This window comes from Hemicordylus capensis, chromosome 2, assembly GCF_027244095.1.
Source record: "Hemicordylus capensis ecotype Gifberg chromosome 2, rHemCap1.1.pri, whole genome shotgun sequence".
NCBI classification, from domain to species: domain Eukaryota; kingdom Metazoa; phylum Chordata; class Lepidosauria; order Squamata; family Cordylidae; genus Hemicordylus; species Hemicordylus capensis.
In genome coordinates this window covers 237,755,827-237,773,754 of record NC_069658.1, presented here as the reverse complement: position 1 = coordinate 237,773,754, position 17,928 = coordinate 237,755,827, and the positions used below count along the sequence as shown (strand labels likewise).

Genomic DNA, 17,928 nt, shown 5'->3' with positions numbered 1-17,928 from the left:
GCACCTGCCCACACTGCCAAAAGTACCAAAACCTGGTTCAATGACCATGGGATTACTGTGCTTGATTGGCCAGCAAACTCGCCTGACCTGAACCCCATAGAGAATCTATGGGGCATTGCCAAGAGAAGGATGAGAGACATGAGACCAAACAATGCAGAAGAGCTGAAGGCCACTATTGAAGCATCCTGGTCTTCCATAACACCTCAGCAGTGCCACAGGCTGATAGCATCCATGCCACGCCGCATTGAGGCAGTAATTGCTGCAAAAGGGGCCCAAACCAAGTACTGAATACATATGCATGCTTATACTTTTCAGAGGTCCGATATTGTTCTATTTACAATCCTTGTTTTATTGGTTTCATGTCATATTCTAATTTTCTGGGATTGTGGATTTGGGGTTCTCATGAGCTGTACGCCATGATCATCACAATTATAACAAATTAAGGCTTGACTTAACTCGCTTTGCATGTAATGCGTCTATCTCACATATCAGTTTCAGCTTTTAATTTGCATTACTGAAATTAATGAACTTTTGCACAATATTCTAATTTTTTGAGTTTCACCTGTATGTAACAGATGTGAGAAGTTACCAACTTATGAACACAAACTGAGTAAGAATATAATAAAGGGTTAGCGTTGGGAACTGACAAACTCTGGTACATTTAGGCTGAAGAGGGCTAACTTGTGAAGATGATACTGAAAGGGAAGTAGGCAGATAAGTTCTTACCAGAACAACTGGCCCTGCTCTCATCCAATTTCTCCTCAAAATGGCTTCCTTGGCTACTTCCCTTCCAGCCCTAAAACTGTTCTTTTCTCTAGAGCCTCCAACTCCCACATCATCTTCTCTCTCAGGGGTCTACTTAGGGCCTCCCTCCTTGTGCATAGGGACTATTCCCTATGTGTCAAATTTGATGCTGAAAATCATCTTAACTTAACAGAAACTCTCTCTCTCTCTCACGCACACACTTGTCCATTTCCCCTTTCAGAATCCTTTGATATGAAATGAGATTTGAGCATTGATGGAATCTCTTTCCAACTCCAAACATCTATATGGTTTCACCTCAGTGTGGGTTTCTTTGAAGTGAAGTAAGGCTTCTCTTCTGACTGAAATCCTTTCTCTACTTGTCAGTTGGAACTTCTTCTGACTGAAGTTCTTTCCACACTCAATGCATTTATAGGGTTTCTCCCTGTGTGGGTTCTTTGATGCCTAGTAAGGATTCCCTTTTCTGCCTGAAGCTCTTTCTACACTCCAAGCACGTATATGGTTTCTCTCCTGTGTGCCTTCTTTGATGCCTAGTAATCATTCCCTTATTGCTGAAGCTCTTTCCACACACCAAGCATTTATATGATCTATTTTCCACATGCATTTCCCCCTGACGTTTAAAAGCCTGTTTCAGAACTGAAACTTTTACTACTCGAGGGCCGCAGGCTTGTTTCTCTTTCCACACTCCAATCATTTATATGCTTTCTCTTCTGTGTGGTTTCTTTGGTGCACAGTAAGATTTCCCTTCTGCCTGAAGCACTTTCCACACACCAAGCATATATATGGTTTCTCTCCTGTGTGGGTTCTATGATGTACAATAAGAGCTCCCTTCTGCCTGAAGCTCTTTCCACACTCCAAGCATATATATGGTTTCTCTCCTGTGTGGGTTCTTTGATGTACAATAAGATTTCTATTCTGCCTGAAGCTCTTTCCACACTCCAAGCATGTATACTGTTTCTCTCCTGTGTGCTTTCTTTGATGCATATTAAACATTTCCTTCTGCCTGAAGCTCTTTCCACACTCCAAGAATTTATATGGTTTCTCTTCTGTATGGGTTCTTTGATGCAAAGTAAGATTTCTCTTCTGCCTGAAGCTCTTTCCACACTCCAAGCATTTATATGGTTTCTCTTCTGTATGGGTTCTTTGATGCAAAATAAGATTTCCCTTCTGTCTGAAGCTCTTTCCACACTCCAAGCATATATATGGTTTCTCTCCTGTGTGTGTTCTTTTATGTCTAGTAAGATTTCCCTTATCGTTGAAGCTCTTTCCACACACCAAGCATTTATATGGTTTCTCTCCTGTGTGCGTTCTTTGATGCCTTTTAAGCACTCCCTTTTGGCTGAAGGTCTTTCCACACTCCAAGCATGTATATTGTTTCTCTCCTGTGTGCTTTCTTTGATGCATATTAAACATTTCCTTCTGCCTGAAGCTCTTTCCACACTCCAAGCATTTATATGGTTTCTCTTCTGTATGGGTTCTTTGATGCAAAGTAAGATTTCTCTTCTGCCTGAAGCTCTTTCCACACTCCAAGCATTTATATGGTTTCTCTTCTGTATGGGTTCTTTGATGCAAAGTAAGATTTCCCTTCTGACTGAAGATCTTTCCACACTCCAAGCATTTATATGGTTTCTCTCCTGTGTGAGTTCTTTGATGTACAATAAGATTTCCCTTCTCCCCGAAGCTCTTTCCACACTCCAAGCAGTCATATGGTTTCTCTCCTGTGTGCCTTCTTTGATGCCTAGTAAGCTTTCCATTCTCATTGAAGCTCTTTCCACACTCCAAGCAGTCATATGGTTTCTCTCCTGTATGTGTTCTTTGATGCCTAGTAAGCATTCCCTTATCGCTGAAGCTCTTTCCACACACCAAGCATTTATATGATCTCTTTTCCATGTGCATTTCCCCCTGACGTTTAAGGTCTGGTTTAGAATGGAAGCTTTTACTACTCGGAAGCTGCAGGCTTCTTTCTCTTTCTTTCTGCATTGTTTTTTGCATTCCATTTTTATGGACATCGCCATCCTGAGAAGCAGATGGTCCAATCTTGTACTTCGATTTTGCTTCAGTTCCCTTTCTCTCTTCTTCTCTCTTTTTCCATCTGGCACTTACCCAGCTGGATTTTTCTTCCTTTTTCCTCCCCCAACTGTCACCTGCAGGGATGAAGTGAGAAAATTGGTCAAAACCTCGGATAGAAAAGGAACCGTCAAGAGAGCTTATAATAAATGTTGGAAACACAAACAAGAGGTTGGCAACCTTTTCCATATTTGGTGGCTATGCAATTACACTAAAAGCTATTGGGCTCAGATTCAGAAAAGAATGGAAACTATACTGCAAACAGAACTAGCCTAACCCCCTGCTCCACCCCACCCCCACCCCCCTGCTTTTGGAAAACAAGCCTACATGAAAAATTGACTCAAGGAGTGTATCAAGTTAGTTGGCCATATGCTTGCTGCTGCCAGGATCTGCTGTGCAACATGCCGGAAGTTAAGAGCTGTTCCTAATGTTAACAAATAGAAAGAGAAATTATTGCTCTGCAATCCCTGTTTGTTTGGAGCTGGTGCCTGGATCCTGGATCGGGCAGCCTCCTGGCACCACCATGGCACCAAAAACATGGAGATGAAACACAAGTACTCATTATTTTAACATCAGTTTCCCCAGCATGATCACATATCACATCCATGTTCACATATGACACTGTCAAGAACCATTTGTATGCAGATTCTGTCAACTCTACCATCAAATCGCAGCTCACATTGGTGATCAGTGAGGAAGCCCAGCCTCCTCCTCCACCTCCTGTTGCTGCCGCTCCATCCTCTTTGGAGGAGTCATGCTTTTTGTGGTCTCAAATGTGACAGAAGCACTGATGGGCTCACAGAGCATCTGTGCGCTAGTATGTGTTTGTTCCCTTTGGCTCCTGCCACAGGCCCCTCACTGCAGAGGCCTGCCCACCCTCTATCCTGCTGCTTCCAACATGTTGCTTCCTCCACTCTGCCATCCATGTGTCATTCAGCCCCTTGCTCCTGCTCCAGTTGCCTCCCACTTTCCCTCCCTCCTAATTTTTTTGTTCTCCAAACTCCCCAAATGCTCTCTCTATCCATTTATTTTCTAACTTTGTCTCTGTCTCTCATTCCCACGGCCATGTTTTAGTTTTGGGGCTTCTCTGATGCCCCCTGCAATCCCCCTGAGGGATGTCCGCACCGCTTTCTCTCCGGAGAGAGAGAGAGAGAGAGAGAGACAGACAGACAGACAGAGTGCGTATGTTGTACACTTTCTCTTTATTTAATGCTTCCGCCACCGGTGTTGCGCCTCCTCCTTCCTCTCTCTGAGGACTACACATACCAGTATCCTCTGCTGCAGCAGTGGAGGGGCTCAGCCAATCGGAGGTGGCCCTGGCAGTGGCAGGGTGTCGGGAAAAGGAAGGGTTGGGCCAGCAGCTGAGTGGACTTGGCGGCTGCAGTCAGTGTGGTGTGGGGTTGCCAGAGAAAGGAACATTGGTCTTACCTGTGAAGGGTTCTTTTTCCTGGTAACTGGAGCTCATCAGTATGGGATCAATCACTGAGCATGCTCAAAACAGGCCAGAAATTCTTTAACAGTAGTTCCTCTTACCATCCCCAATTCTGGGACTGACGCGAAGAGTGGAGTAGCAAGTTGAGGCTCTGCGAAAAATAGCAACTCAAACAATACATGGTCAAGAATAGACTCTTGGATGAACATAATGGAACTAGGTCAGAAGAAGGTAGAAGGAAACAGAATACATAAGTAACTACAACCTTGAAATCTGCCTCCACTCGAAAAACAACCTAACCCTTCAAACTATGAACATCAAGCTCCTAGAAGGACACAACATCTGGGAGGGCCTGATGAGCTCCAGTTACAGGGAAAAAGAACCCTTCACAGGGAAGACCAATGTTCCTTTCCCCCCTGTACTGGAGCTCATCAGTTTGGGACATGCCCCAGCAGTAACCCTGAAGATTGGCGGGGGGGGGGGGGGGGAGGATGTTAGACAACCTGTTGCAAGACCCGACAGCCGAAAGTCGCCTGGGAGGAGCAAAGGAAGGAACCATATAGTGCCGAATAACAGAGTGACAGCGCTCTAAGTTGCCTCCTGCAAATGTCAGCCGGGGGCCCTGGGTAGAAGAGGCAGCAGACACTGCGGCACTATGAGTGGAGTGAGCCATAACGCCCGGAAGGGGAATCAAATCTAGGCACACATATGCCAACTAATGCAGGCTCTAATCCAAGCCGCCATTGAGGATTTTGACGCCTTCCATCCCCGATTGGGAGGATAAAAGGATACAAGAGGGCAACAGACTTCCTGATGTCCTTAATATGTTGGACGTAGAAGCACAGGATACGCTGAACATCCCGCTTGTGTCAGAGCATTGGATGAAGGGTACTGAGGCAGAAAGATGGTGAATCGACATCTTGGGGACGATGGGAGCCAGTATTGACCTTGGGAAGGGAGGTCGGGTCTACTTGCATAACCGCCTCATCCCGTAGGGAAATGCGCAGTTCCTTACGAACCGATAATGCTCCCAACTCGGAAACTCTCCATGCCAACGTGATAGCCACCAGGGACAGAGTTCTATAGGAAAGAATCCTCATCGGTTAGAACTAAGTGGCTTGGATGGAGGTGAAGTCAGCGCGTTCAGCACCTTATTTAGGTTTCACGACGGAAAATGAGGTAACAGTGTAGGGGCCAGGTTAGAGGCTCCCTTAAGGACCTGTTGTGAATAGCCGCTAGTACTTAGCATGCTGCGCTCCACCTCCACATGCAAGTTGGAGCCAGCTAGGGTCCAGGTTCACAATAGGTCATTGAGTGAGAAGGTCCGAGCAAAGTGGAAGACGCCATGGAGTGGAGGTCGACAAGTTGATCAGGTCCACGAACCATGCCCTCCTTGCCCAGATGCTAGGTCACCTGAAGAAAACACCTGTGGAAATAACATCCATTCCTATGGGTTGACCGATTGACAGCTTAGGCAGTCCGTCTGTATGTTGCCCGCTCCACGTAGGTGTTCTGCTGTGATGGAGAGGTGGTGTTTTTTGGCCCAGGTGAAGAGAAGGTTGGACTCTAGCATCAGACCCCTGGACCACGTACCTCCCTAGTGGTGATATGGGCTTTCGTGGTGGTATTGTCTGTCCCTGACAAGGACATGTTTGCTTCGAATTGAGGACTGAAAATGCAGGAGGGCTAGCCTAGCCGCCCTGAGTTCCAGGAGGTTGATATTCCACTTCTTTTTGGAAGAGGACCAGAGACCCCAAGCTGGGTGGTCCCCGCAGATCACCCCCCATCCCGAGAGGCTGGCGTCTGAAGAAACAGAATCCTCTGAGAATCCAAAAAGAGATGACCTTGGTCTAGAGCCGGAGAGAGCCACCATAGGAGGGACCTCTAGTCCTGGTTTGTAAGTGATCCAGGTACATGGGACACCACCATGATTGCCTCTTGGTAGGGAAGAAGCAGCCACTGAAGGGGCCAAGAGTGCCCCTTGGCCCAAGGGGTACATACCATGGCGCTGACTATTAGGCCTAGAGCCTGGGCCACCAACATCAAGTCCGCCAAATAGGCCTGGAGCAGGGAGGAATAGTGGAGGTCATCTTGGCTTTCCTTTCCGGAGGAAGAGTCACCATTGCAGGAATGGAGTGAAAGACCACTCCCAGGTGGTCATAACGGTATAAGGAGTGCCGATAGTGTGAGCTTAGATCTTGAATCAACACTTAAGCCATAAGGCTCTTCGCCACACTACCCAGGAGGCTAAGCTCTCGAAGCCTGCTGTACACCAAGGATTCTCAACGTTGGGTCCCCAGATGTTATTGGACTTCAATTCCCATAATCCCCAGTCCTAGTGGGGATGATGGGACTTGGTCCAATAACGTCTGAGGACCTAATGTTGAGAATCCCTGCTGTACACAATCAAGACTGGAGTCGGCTGTTAAGGCCGCAGCCTTGGACATTTTATAAAAGTGGTACCAAAGGTTCCAACTGTTTAGTCCATAGGAAGGTCGCTCTCGGAAAAATTGAGTTAGCTGTAGTTGCTCTGATCAAGTGGATGAGGCCTCATGGGCCTTCTTCAGCAGTAGGTCACATTTTCTGTCCTCCGTGGACCTCAGTTGCTCTTGACTCTCGATATTCAGGAGAGTCTCAGACACCATTGGGCAACGCACGGATCCACCCTGGGGGTGGCCAACAGTGAGGTTACCTCAGGTGATAGTGTAGTGTTTCCTAGGAAAGGTCTGCAGGAAGCAGGGGCCATTTAGCCAGCATCACCTGTTTAAACAAGAAGGGCAGACATCCTGATCTAAATAGGAGGAGGTGCCACCTCTGCAGGAAGAACTTCATTAATTGCCCGCTTAGCTTTGGACGAAAGAATATCAGTTTTAGAAGCAGTAAAAAGTTGTGCTGAAATAGATGCCACAGGAGTGGTCTCCTGCTCTGAGAGTTCGTCCATTTCCTAATCCGAATCCTTATGCAATGGCATGTAGCCTCAGGTTCTGATTCAGAAAAACTGGCTGGGTGGAAGGGACAGATGGAAGGGGGGTGTCCTTGGTTGCGAAGGGAATTCCCCGGGCTTTTAATATATGTGTTTCCCCTAGTCAGGGATTCACACCAGCAACCTCCCGCTCCCTAGGCAAGCTACCTCCCTGCTGCGTCACCATTAGGTGGTTTAGGAAGGGTAGAAATAGGCCGAGTAGGTTAAACAGGTATTTACATGCATTTATTTATCAAATTTATATACCACCCAAACTTACGTCTCTGGGTGGTTAACAGTTAGATAAAACAACTAAAAGATATAAAAATTAAAACCTACAAAATTAAAACCTAGAAAAAAGCCTCCTAGGACGGTCAGCACTGGCCCAGATAGGGCACCAGATGGTGGTAGGGGAGCCAGAGGAGGCAACACAACTGGTTGGGGAATAAAAGCAAGCACTCCCTAGCGAAGCAGTCTTTCAGCCACATTGCCACCTCAGGTGGGGAAAGGGGGCCGGGGAGGCAGCCCCCTGCTGGGGAAGAGCCATTACCTGAATCCACCCCCGCCCTCCGCCCGGGGGAATTAACAGAGCCGGCTGAGTAGCCCTGTCCGGAACGGCTTGCCCCAGATCCTCAAGGCCCTTGGGCTCGCCGCCCCTCGCGAGTAGGTCTGGTTGGTGTCGGGGGGGGGGTGTCGGGGGGAGGGCTGAATGGGCCGCTGGTTGCTCTCCAACCCCAATGACCGGGGAGTACTCACAGACACCATAGACTCACCCACTGGGTGCTGGTCGTCCTGTCACCTCTTGGCTGCGTGCTCCTTCCTGCGAGGCTTGGCTCTCCTGCATACAGTTGGCATCAGAAGCCGTTCGCCAAGCCGCACAGATGAGGAAAGCATTTTTGCCTTCTTAGGCTGCTTCCGTTCCCCTCCTTCCCATGTCAGCTCCCTTGGGATGCCTAACTGCCTCTTGTCTTACGAGGCGAAGGGAGGGGAATTGGGATGAGCGCCGCCGCCAGAGTGGGAAAGGCACTGGCAGTCTCCGGGCGGAGCAGCAGAGGTGGATGGAATAGACTTCAGTGTTTCAGCAGCCTGCGCGGGAGCGATCGAGCCCTCTGAGAGGGAGCCTGCCGACAACCCTGGGCGTGGGCGACCTCCATCTGGAGAGAGAAACCCAACCAACGCCTTAAATGCTTGCAAACACAACGTTGCAGCGTCCAGCCAGCTGTTGTTATTTGGAAGCACACTGTCAAAGCCAATGAGCCAAACTGCAAATAAAAAATAGATTTGGAAGTTTGTTAAGGCACAAAATATTAAAAAATACTATAAGCAGAAAGCCTTCCCGCCCTTGCACACTAGGCAAAGGAGCAGAAAGGAAGGAATATGAGAAGCAATTTTAAGCCAATAGGTGAATTCCCAGCAGAGCTCAACTCTCAGTGTGCAAGGCTCGAGCAGACAAGACCGGAACTGGGAAGACCGGAACTCTCTTCCTCTGGAGAGAGGAACTACCGTTAAACAATGTTCGGCCTGTCTCGAGCATGCTCAGTGATTGATCCCAGACTGATGAGCTCCAGGACAGGGGGAAAAGGGGGGGGGTGGAGTTGGGGAAGTCCCACTTTGCACAGGTGGGTCTTCCATGCTTGGAACCAGGAGCCACGAGGGAAGGGGGCAACAGAGCCCCTAAAACTCCCTCTGAAATAATTTCTCAGCGCTCGGCCTTCAAGAAAATAGAAGCCATCAGCAATACACTGGAAGCTCATTGTTGATCCGTCTGTACTGCTTGATAATCCAGACCAACAACATGGTTCAAACCCCTAACTTAAAGGTTCACAGTGCTTGTATCAATTGTTGCACAGCTCTTTGTAATGACAACTTCTGCCCGACGGAGAATGTGTTTCCTTCTGCATTGCTCAAAAGAAACAAAACTCTCCTTTATCCCCAGACTGGTGCAAAGCACCAAGAACTCTGTTTGTGACCTCCGTTTCCTTTTCTTGCCTGTTGTTCTGTACAGGTAGAATCTGATCCACACAAAAGGTGGCCAAGACAGAGGCTCCCCACGCACAGCATTGCAGATTGCAAGATTGCCTCTGATTGGTTAAGCACTGTGTGGGTGCGGATTACCACGTACATCCTTAGGCTATTCTAAATAGACAGATGTTTATTTTAAATTTTTCAAGGTTTTTGGAGCAGATGAAAAGATATGGATAGGTGGTCTAAGATCTGGAGTAAGATAAAGGTTGTTATGATGAATTTATTGCTGTGGCTAATATATTTTAAGAGGTCTTCCAATGTTAATACCCATTTCCTATTTTAAGAGGGTTAATAGATTAGTGAATGAGTTTTTGTAGCAAAGGGGCCCTCCTAAATCTTCTCTGGGTAAATTATAATTGCTGGTGAGAGAAGATGGGTTTCATTTCTCACCACCTCTAATTAACATTGGGCTTCTATTTTAGCTTCTGCCGTGCAATGAAATGGGGAGTAGGCTGTACTTTCGATTTGGCAACAACTTGAGAATTCTCATGAGGCACCATTCAAACCCTGGCAGGTATTTGTTTCAGTGTTTGTGGATGGAGATATATCTATATATACATACATATATAGGACATAGGCAGGGTTTTCATCCCTATATGTAGGATAGGTTTCCGTTGTGGCGAAACCAAGATTAAATCCTTTGGGGGAGTTGGTCGGGCTTCCCAAAGCCTTAATACATCAGCTTCTTACATCTGATTTTGTTTTTAAATCTTTGGATAGTTTGAGGTCTGGATCTGAATCATCACAGATGGTTAATCGGCACTTGGTTGCGCTTCGACATTTGCTAACCGAGATCTTCAGGCCAGATGAAATTGCTGCCTCGGAAACTCTCTCCTCATTATTAGATTTGGGAATCTTAAGGGTTGTGCCTAAACCAGTAACTTTTCTTTATCCAAAATTTAGATAGCTAGATAAGACTAATATTCATTATTTACAAGAACTTTGCAACAGGGAACTCCAGTGTTGACTCTTCTAAATCAATGTTGCGGACTCCTAAGTGCTGACAATGCGATTTAGAGGATGGAATACTTGCACAAATGGTCTGGTCTTCTCCTGCCGTTGCATTGTTTTGCTTAGAAAATCAAAGCGCTCTCCTACGTAACCCGGTCCCAACCTTTTTATGGCTTTAGACGTAATCATCAGCACTTTTGTTTTTTGCCCAGAAACCTATTGGTATTGTTTAACATCTTTTTATATCACCCAAAACATAAATCTCAGGGAGCTTAGGGATGATTGTGTCTACTGCCCTGGTAAGCTCCCTATCCCAGGTCTCCACCAGGGCATCAGCAGAATCACTAGCAGAAACAACCCCCAAACCCTCCAAGGTGTCTTGGAATCCTACAGGTCCTGCACCCCTTAAGAAGTGCATTGTGGCCATAAAAACAGCCTTAACCCTATGCTGGTCTGTCCATGACAATGGAGACAACCTAGAAGTCTCCACCCAGGGAACACCGCCCTGATCTGAGCAAAAGACCCAATTGAGGCTGTTACCAGCAGTTTGTGTTGGCCCCATGTCCAATTGAGATAAGCACATAGTAGTCATGGCCGTTATGAACTCCTGAGCTGCACCAGAAAAGCCAGCACCAAAGTGAACATTAAAGTCACCCAGCACCAAAAGCCTAGGTGCTGGGTGAATCCCCAATCTATCCCACATCCCCAGGCCTAGATACACAGATTCGCTAAAGTCCAATTGTCTCACAGGGATTCTGGCAAGGGAGATGTTATTCTGATGGATCACAGCCACTCCACCCTGGCTCCTTGGGAAGGCTGAGCTCCCCCTCCCTGCAGACGGTCAGCCTCCTGAGGGGAGGGGCTGCAGCTCAGGGGCAGAGCATCTGCTTGGCCTGCAGGAGGCCCTAGCTTCCATTTCCATGCAGCACTGGGGAATTCTTCATCTGAAACCCTGGAGAGCTGATGCCAGTCAGGGTCCTAGTGAAATGGATGGACCAAAGGTCTGGGCCCATTTGAGGAAGTCTCAACTCTTCAGGGTCTGTCAGACAGATGTGCCTCAAGGAGGCCTAATTTCTTTACATTCATTAATTGCATTTCTATTCCACCCCACACAACAACCCTATAAGGTATGTTAGGCTGAGAGGTTCTTGGTTCAGAGCCACCTAATGAGCTTCATCGCTGAGAGGCATTCAGACCCAGATCTTCCAGCTTCTAGTTGGACACTGACAAGCTCACCAGACTGGCTGTCAGGTAGATTGAACCACATGGCTCAGCAATATTGCTGCCATGCTGTCCCCATCAGAGTGAACCAGTCACATCCCTCTGATGCTTTTTAAGGGGGGGAAAAGAGGGAGCCTTACCCAGAGAGGCCACATTCCAGCCATTCTCTTCCATGACTTCCCTGTGCAGAGTCTTTTGGCCACAATCCAGCAGAGCCCACTCCTCCTCTGTGAAATGCACAGCTACGTCCTCAAAGGTCACCTGGCCCTGAAAGAGACGAAGAAGGAAACATTTCCTCCCTTGCTCATCACATCATGGTTCTTTTTCTTCTAAGCGCCAATCAGAAGAGATGTTCAGGTATGCTGGGGTGAGAAGGAAAGGGGATGTCCAAAGAGTTTCCTTATTCCCCACGTTCCCAATAGCCAGGATTTGATTATGGGTTGTTGGATCGTGACCTTGTTGCTTGCCTCTCCCTCAAAGACCCCTTTCCCCTTTTGGAGGACTGCTTCTCTGCTTTTGCATTTTTGCAACTGTCCTTAGCTATTGTTCCTATGAATTGTCCTTAGCTATAGTTTCTATGAATTTTCTTTTGATTTTACTGCATCTCCTGTGTTGAGTTCTACCCTGCGTGGCTGAAACTGATCTGCAGATTGAATCAACAGATATGGTGAGAGACCTGGTTATATTCTGTTCAATATCTGGGTTTTTAACCTTTTCCTATTATGTTTATAGAGTTTTGAGATTGCTATTATTTACTTCTTCTGAAATGTGAAAGATTTCCTATTCTGGAAAGTTGGGAATAACCAAACTCCTTCAATGTTCCCCTGCAGAGTCACTCATTATATTAATATCACTTTTCAACAAGTGGTTGACATAGCAAAAAAACCCAAAAAACAGTAATAGGGAGGAAAACGGTGTCCTGCCTCAAAGTGGCTCCCTTTTTAATAAAACAAATAACAGCAGAAACTGCAACACAGAATGATGGGAGTAGTAATCAGCGTCTGGGAATCCCTATTACTGGAAACGCTGGAGGAGACACCAGCAACAGCGACCGGGAAAGACGCTCTCTTGAGAGGAAGATACAAACTTGCTGTCCCCTGCTAAATAATGCAGAGCCAGCCCGTCCAGAGGCACCTCCTCGTCTAGTTAGCCAGATTCAAGCCACCTTGAGTGCCCTTCACAGCCTCCCTCGTTGGCAGCCTTGTCAGAAGCCAAAGGAGAGCAAGCTTCTTCCAAGCCCAGAGGGCTGCCCAAGGAAGAGAGTGTCTCTGCCCATCCTCTTCCCCCAACCATCCCTCCCCTACCTGGTCTGGTCGTCCTGAAGCGCCTTCCACTCCACCCGAAGGAAGAGATGGCTGAGAATGCAGAGGCAGAGTCATGCCAGCTCCTGCAAAGGAGAGAAAAGTGATGGGAAATTGTAAGAGAATAAGAGAGAGGGAGAGAGAGAGAGAATATTAAAAAACCTAACAAAAACATTTACAAATAAATAAGAGAATTGAGGAACTGCTCCATGTTGACATTGTGCAGAATTCAGCATGCAAATTTGGATGCATAATGTTGTCAACTGTTAACACAAAATATCTTTCAACTGTTGGAGAGGCTGGAGAAAAGGGTCATCCCCCCAAAAAGACTCAAGGGAGCATAAAAGCAGGTCAAAGATTCCATCAGACTGGGGAAAAGGAAGAGACTTGGGTCCCCATTTGCGGGAATGGGGCAGGGAAAGGCCTGAGCGTGTGGCATAGGAAACATTCCAGCTCTAGATGATCTCTCCAAAGTAAGAGTGGAGGATTCCAGCCGACTTCTAAACCTTCCCCTTGCAGGAAGGGCAGGTGAATATTGAAAGTGACAAATAAACTGGAGACTGTGGTGGGTGGCAGGTTCCATCCCCTGCAGGCTGCAGACCCAACTCCTTCAATATGGGGGTGGGCAGTCCTACAATGACTGGAGCAGCCTTGCCACTTGTAGGAACAAGTTGCCTTCTACTGAGACAGACCATTGGTCCATCTGGCTCCGTATTGCCCACACTGATAGGCAGCAACCTTCCAAGGTTTCGGGCTGAAGTCCTTCCCCATCCTACTCATATGTAACTCCCAAAACAAAAGAATTAAAAAACCTTGTGAGAGGGACGAGAGGAGAACCTTCCTCACAAAGGGGAGCAGGGAAACATAAGCACAGAACACGAACATCGGGGATATCTGAGCAGGAACACAAAGGTGTCCGCCCCTCCCCACCTTACCCAGCAAGGTGGCACTTCTGTCCCCCTCCTGTGAGATCCCCTTGGACAACAGCCTCTGCCCAGCGTCCAGTGGAGCCTTCTCTGCCTCATGGAAAGCAGGGACAGCGTCCGACAACAGTCCTTGTGTCTGAAACAGACAGAAGAGGAGATCCCAGGCAGGGAACAGGAAGGGAGGGATTAGAAATGGAAGAGGGCAGGAAAGACCCACAGGAGGAAACTGTCTTAGAGAGAGTCAAACTCTTAGTCCATCTAGCTCTGTGCACTAACTGGCAGCACTCAGACAATATATCTAGTTGCCCAAGAAAGGAGAGCTGGTCTTGTGGTAGCAAGCATGAATTGACCCCTTTGCTAAGCTCGGTCCCCCCCCCCCGCCCATTAACATTTGCATGGGAGACATGTGTGAGCACTAAGATATTCCCTTAGAGCAGGCCTGCTCAACTTCGGCCCTCCTGCAGATGTTGGCCCACAACTCCCATAATCCCTGGCTATTGGCCAGTGTGGCTGGAGATTCTGGGAATTGTAGTCCAAAAACAGCTGGAGGGCCTAAGTTGAGCAGGCCTGCCTTAGAGGATGGGGCTGTTCTGGGAAGAACATCTGCACGCTTGCAGGCAGAAGGTTCCCAGTTCCCTCCCTGGCATTTCCAAGATAGGGCTGAGAGAGACTCCTGCCTGCAACTTTGGAGAAGCCACTGCCAGTCTGTGTAGACAATACTGAACTAGATGGACCAATGGTCCTGCTCAGAATAAGGCAGCTTCCTATGCTCCTATGTTAATTGATCCTAGGATCTCCTGCCTCCTATTCTCAGCTCTTGGCAACTCCCAGGATGAAATGCTCTCTCACCTGCTGCTCTTCCTGCTGCTTCTCCTCTGCCTGGCTCAGGAGGAACCCTTCTGCCAGGGCCACTGCCTGAGAACTGGTCTCTGCTCCACATTCCCTCACCCAGCTCTCCATCTCCAAGGGCAGGACAGTTAAGAACTGCTCCAGGATCACCAGGTCCAGCATCTGAGCTTTCGTGTGCCTCTCTGGCTTCAGCCACTGACGGCAAAGGTGGTGGAGTTGGCTGCAAACCTCTCGGGGCCCCTCAGTCTCCTGGTAGCCGAACTGCCTGAAGTGTTGGCACTGTGCATCTGAGTTGCTGGTGTCCTCTTCCTGGATCTGCTGCCCCGTCCTTTCCCAGAATTCCCCAGTCCTCCCAGCCTGGTTGGCCTCAGGGCCTTTTCCTGCTTTATAGCCAGCCATGTCTTCCTTTTCCATCTTTAATCTGCTCCAAAGCAGCCTCCGACAGAGTCCCTTCCAAGGGATGGAGGTCTGTGACCACCTTGGAAATTCCACCTTGTGGATCTTCTCCCTGGGAGGAAAAGGAGACATATTCTAGGAATTTTGTTTGTTCAAATCCAGCTATGTAAATCGCTTTGGGAACTTTTGTTGAAAAGCAGTATATAAATATTCGAATCAGAGAAAATAGAAAGAGAGTGTGAGAAAGGTGAGTGGAGATGTCTTTCCTTGAGGGCCACACAACTCCCTTTCCCCTTAATCCTCCCCTTTGTTTTCCATTGAGCCCCCTCCTATCACCACTGTATCTGCTTCACCTTTCTTGTTTTGCACCTCTATTTTATCCCTCCCTTTCAGGAGTTTTAAGCATGCAGGAAGCCCCACCTTCAAGCCTTAGCTTCAGCCAGAAAAAAAGATCCCTGCCTGCAAACCTGGAGAACTGCTGCCAGTCAGGGCACACAATACTGAGCGAGGTGGACCAATGGTCTGACTCAGCAGGCAGCTTCAGAGATGCTCTTTCACTGCCCTGTTCTCCGGAGAGCAAATCAGAAGGATTGAATCGGAATTGAAATGGAATTAGAGAGATCCGAGGGAGATCTTGGCTTTGCTGAGCAGAGGGAGGAAACTCGTTTATCTGAGAAACCTGAGATGATTCAACAGCACAGAACCTCTTTCTATAGGGTGAAAGGGGCAGGGGGAGAGCCTAGTGCTCCCCTCAACCTAGTCCCATAACCCCATAAGCAGCTGCCTTACCTGCCGCCCTGTCCTTGTTCTCTCCCGCCCTGCTTCTATCTCCCACCACCCACCCGCTTCTCTGCACACCTGGCGTTTCCCACTCTGCCCCCGCTTGGACCCCTCTCCCTCCATGCACGAGCGCCTCCCCAGATTCCCCCGAGGCGTGAGGAGACCAGGCTCCCTCTCCACGCACAGTAAAGGGGCTTTGAGGCTTCAGCTTCTTCTTCAGGGTGAAGGAGACTCCCTGGAGCTCCCAGTAGAAGCAGGAAGGTGAGCAGGTTTTGCCCCCTCCTCACTCTCGACCACGAGCGCCTCCACCCCAAGGAAATGCACCAGCCAGCACCAAGCAGCATCAAAAGGGGCATTTGCTCTGCTACGGATCCCGCCTCCTCCCGCGATTTCCTTCCAGTGAGAGTGAGACTCAGCATGATAAAGAAGAAAGATAGAGCGTCTTCCCCTCTCTTCATGACGCGGCTAACCCGCAAATGGCATCAGTCTAACATGAATCGAAAGTAATGGCTGCGTGGCTCTTGTCTTTTTCTACCTCTATGGTCTTAGTTATTCATTCCTGCCCCCTCGAAAGGGATAAACTAGTTTTCTGAGTTTAGGGAGCAAAGAGTTAAGGGTGCAAACGTTGCGTGGTGAATGGAAAAGAGGCTCAGTTAAGTTTATAGGCGGTAGATACAGGGCAGGTAAGAGGATCCCACCCCCCACGCTTGCCAAAAGCACCTATTTAGCTTAGGGATCTCATTGCCAGCACTAGATATTGACGGAAAGCATGTGCATATGTCCCTGAGGTAGCAGTTGCCAGAGAAAGCTTATCTGTAACAACAAAAGCACTTAAAGCAGATGCATATACAACAAGTAAAAAACAGTTAAGGCTGCTAAAGTTTGGATAATGAGCAAGTCAGCTCTTATAAAAGACTGTGAGGAGAAAGGTATACCTCATGAGAGGTTAAGTGTTGAAGACCTGAAACTTTCTCTCACTAAACACATCGCATTGTAGGAAGTGCTGTCAAGGAGGGAGAAAAAATCTGTAGAACCAAGTGGTGAATATTTGGAATATCTATAGGAGAAATTGTGTTTAGGGCACCTGGAAAAAGAATTGAGGGCAGAAACAAGAAAAGTTGAGAGACCCGGTTTGGGGCGGTGAGCAGGGAGAGCGGGCTTATCCCGCTCTCCCCGCACATGAGTGGAGAGGGAGCCCTGGGCAGCCAGATCGGCCGCCCACATGATTGCCGGCACCGTGGTGGAGCCTGTGGGGGTTGGGGGGTGGCGGGGGCCAATTGACCCCCGCAAGCTCCAGTATGCCTTGCGTGAGTGTGCAGGGCATGCTGGCAAGACCCCCAGAGCCGGGAGGCAGTTTTTCGCCTCCCCTCAGGGGGTCTCCTCATGAGTAGGCATGATGGGAAGCCATGCCACGGCTATTCACGATCTTCAAAACCAGGTTTGCGGAGCACTCGCTCCGCAAACCTGGTTTTAGGGCAGGGGTTCTTGAGCGGGTTACCCACTCTAGAACCACCGGGCTCAGCTGCGAGCCCAGTGGTTCTCATGATCAAAGAAAGTCAGGCTAGCGGAGGCTAGCCCGATTTTCTTCGATCGTGAGAATAGCCTCCAAGAGTTGCAGAGAAAATATGAGGAGAAAATGTTATAAATTAAGGGTCAGCAAAAGAAAAAGGTTATTCACCTAAGGATCTTTCACAATTTGAGCAGGGTTTAGACTCTTATATTTTCCTTATGTCTTTTGTAAAAGCTGCCAAAAAATGGAAAAGTCAATGAGGAGGAATTTATGAAATCTATTTGCAGCTTAGTTAAAGGAGAATTAGCTGAAATATAGGGCTAGTTCACATGTACATTTTAACTGCACTTAACATTAACTGGAGTTAAAATTCCAAACCACATAATCCCCGCATAATCCCAGCAAGCCTGCAAAACTGTTCTCGAAACTCAGAAAAACAGTTACTATTTCATGATGCACAGAAATTAATGCACAGAAGTTAATACAAAGACATACAACAAATATTTATTACGCCTGAAATGTCAATATAATTGCCATCCAGATAAGATGGAGGTACTTATTGTGCGGGGTCAGAACTCCAGAGACGATTTTGATCTTCCTATTCTAGATGGGGGTCACACTTCCCCAAAAGGAACAGGTTCGCAGTCTGGGAGTACTTCTGGATCTACACCTCTCCCTGGTATCTCAGGCTGAGGTGGTGGCAAGAGGGGCTTTCTATCAACGTCGGCTGATAGGCCAGCTGCATC

General features: G+C 47.9%; 2 protein-coding genes across 2 annotated transcripts in view; one reads left to right on the top strand and one right to left on the bottom strand.

Annotated features, from left to right (window-relative positions):
• Positions 1-17,928, top strand: part of LOC128346277 (vomeronasal type-2 receptor 26-like) — a 389,368-nt gene that overhangs the window by 194,318 nt on the left and 177,122 nt on the right. The window lies entirely within an intron of this gene.
• On the bottom strand, positions 541-16,008 carry LOC128346274 (zinc finger protein ZFP2-like). The gene is made up of 6 exons (XM_053299405.1): positions 15,857-16,008; positions 14,497-15,004; positions 13,657-13,783; positions 12,725-12,807; positions 11,561-11,687; positions 541-2,906 (listed from the first exon to the last, which is right to left on the bottom strand). The coding sequence occupies exons 2-6, from the start codon at positions 14,908-14,910 to the stop codon at positions 1,453-1,455; spliced, it is 2,205 nt and encodes a 734-aa protein (XP_053155380.1). The 5' UTR covers positions 14,911-15,004; positions 15,857-16,008; the 3' UTR covers positions 541-1,452.

Coding starts and splice junctions, on each gene's coding strand:
- LOC128346274 (XM_053299405.1), bottom strand. CDS start 14,910: ATGGAAAAGGAAGACATGGCTGGCTATAAAGCAGGAAAAGGCCCTGAG. Junction 13,784..14,496: donor AGCAGCAGGAAGAGCAGCAG/GTGAGAGAGCAT, acceptor TGTCTGTTTCAG/ACACAAGGACTGTTGTCGGA. Junction 2,907..11,560: donor CTGGAATGTGGCCTCTCTGG/GTAAGGCTCCCT, acceptor TCATCCCTGCAG/GTGACAGTTGGGGGAGGAAA.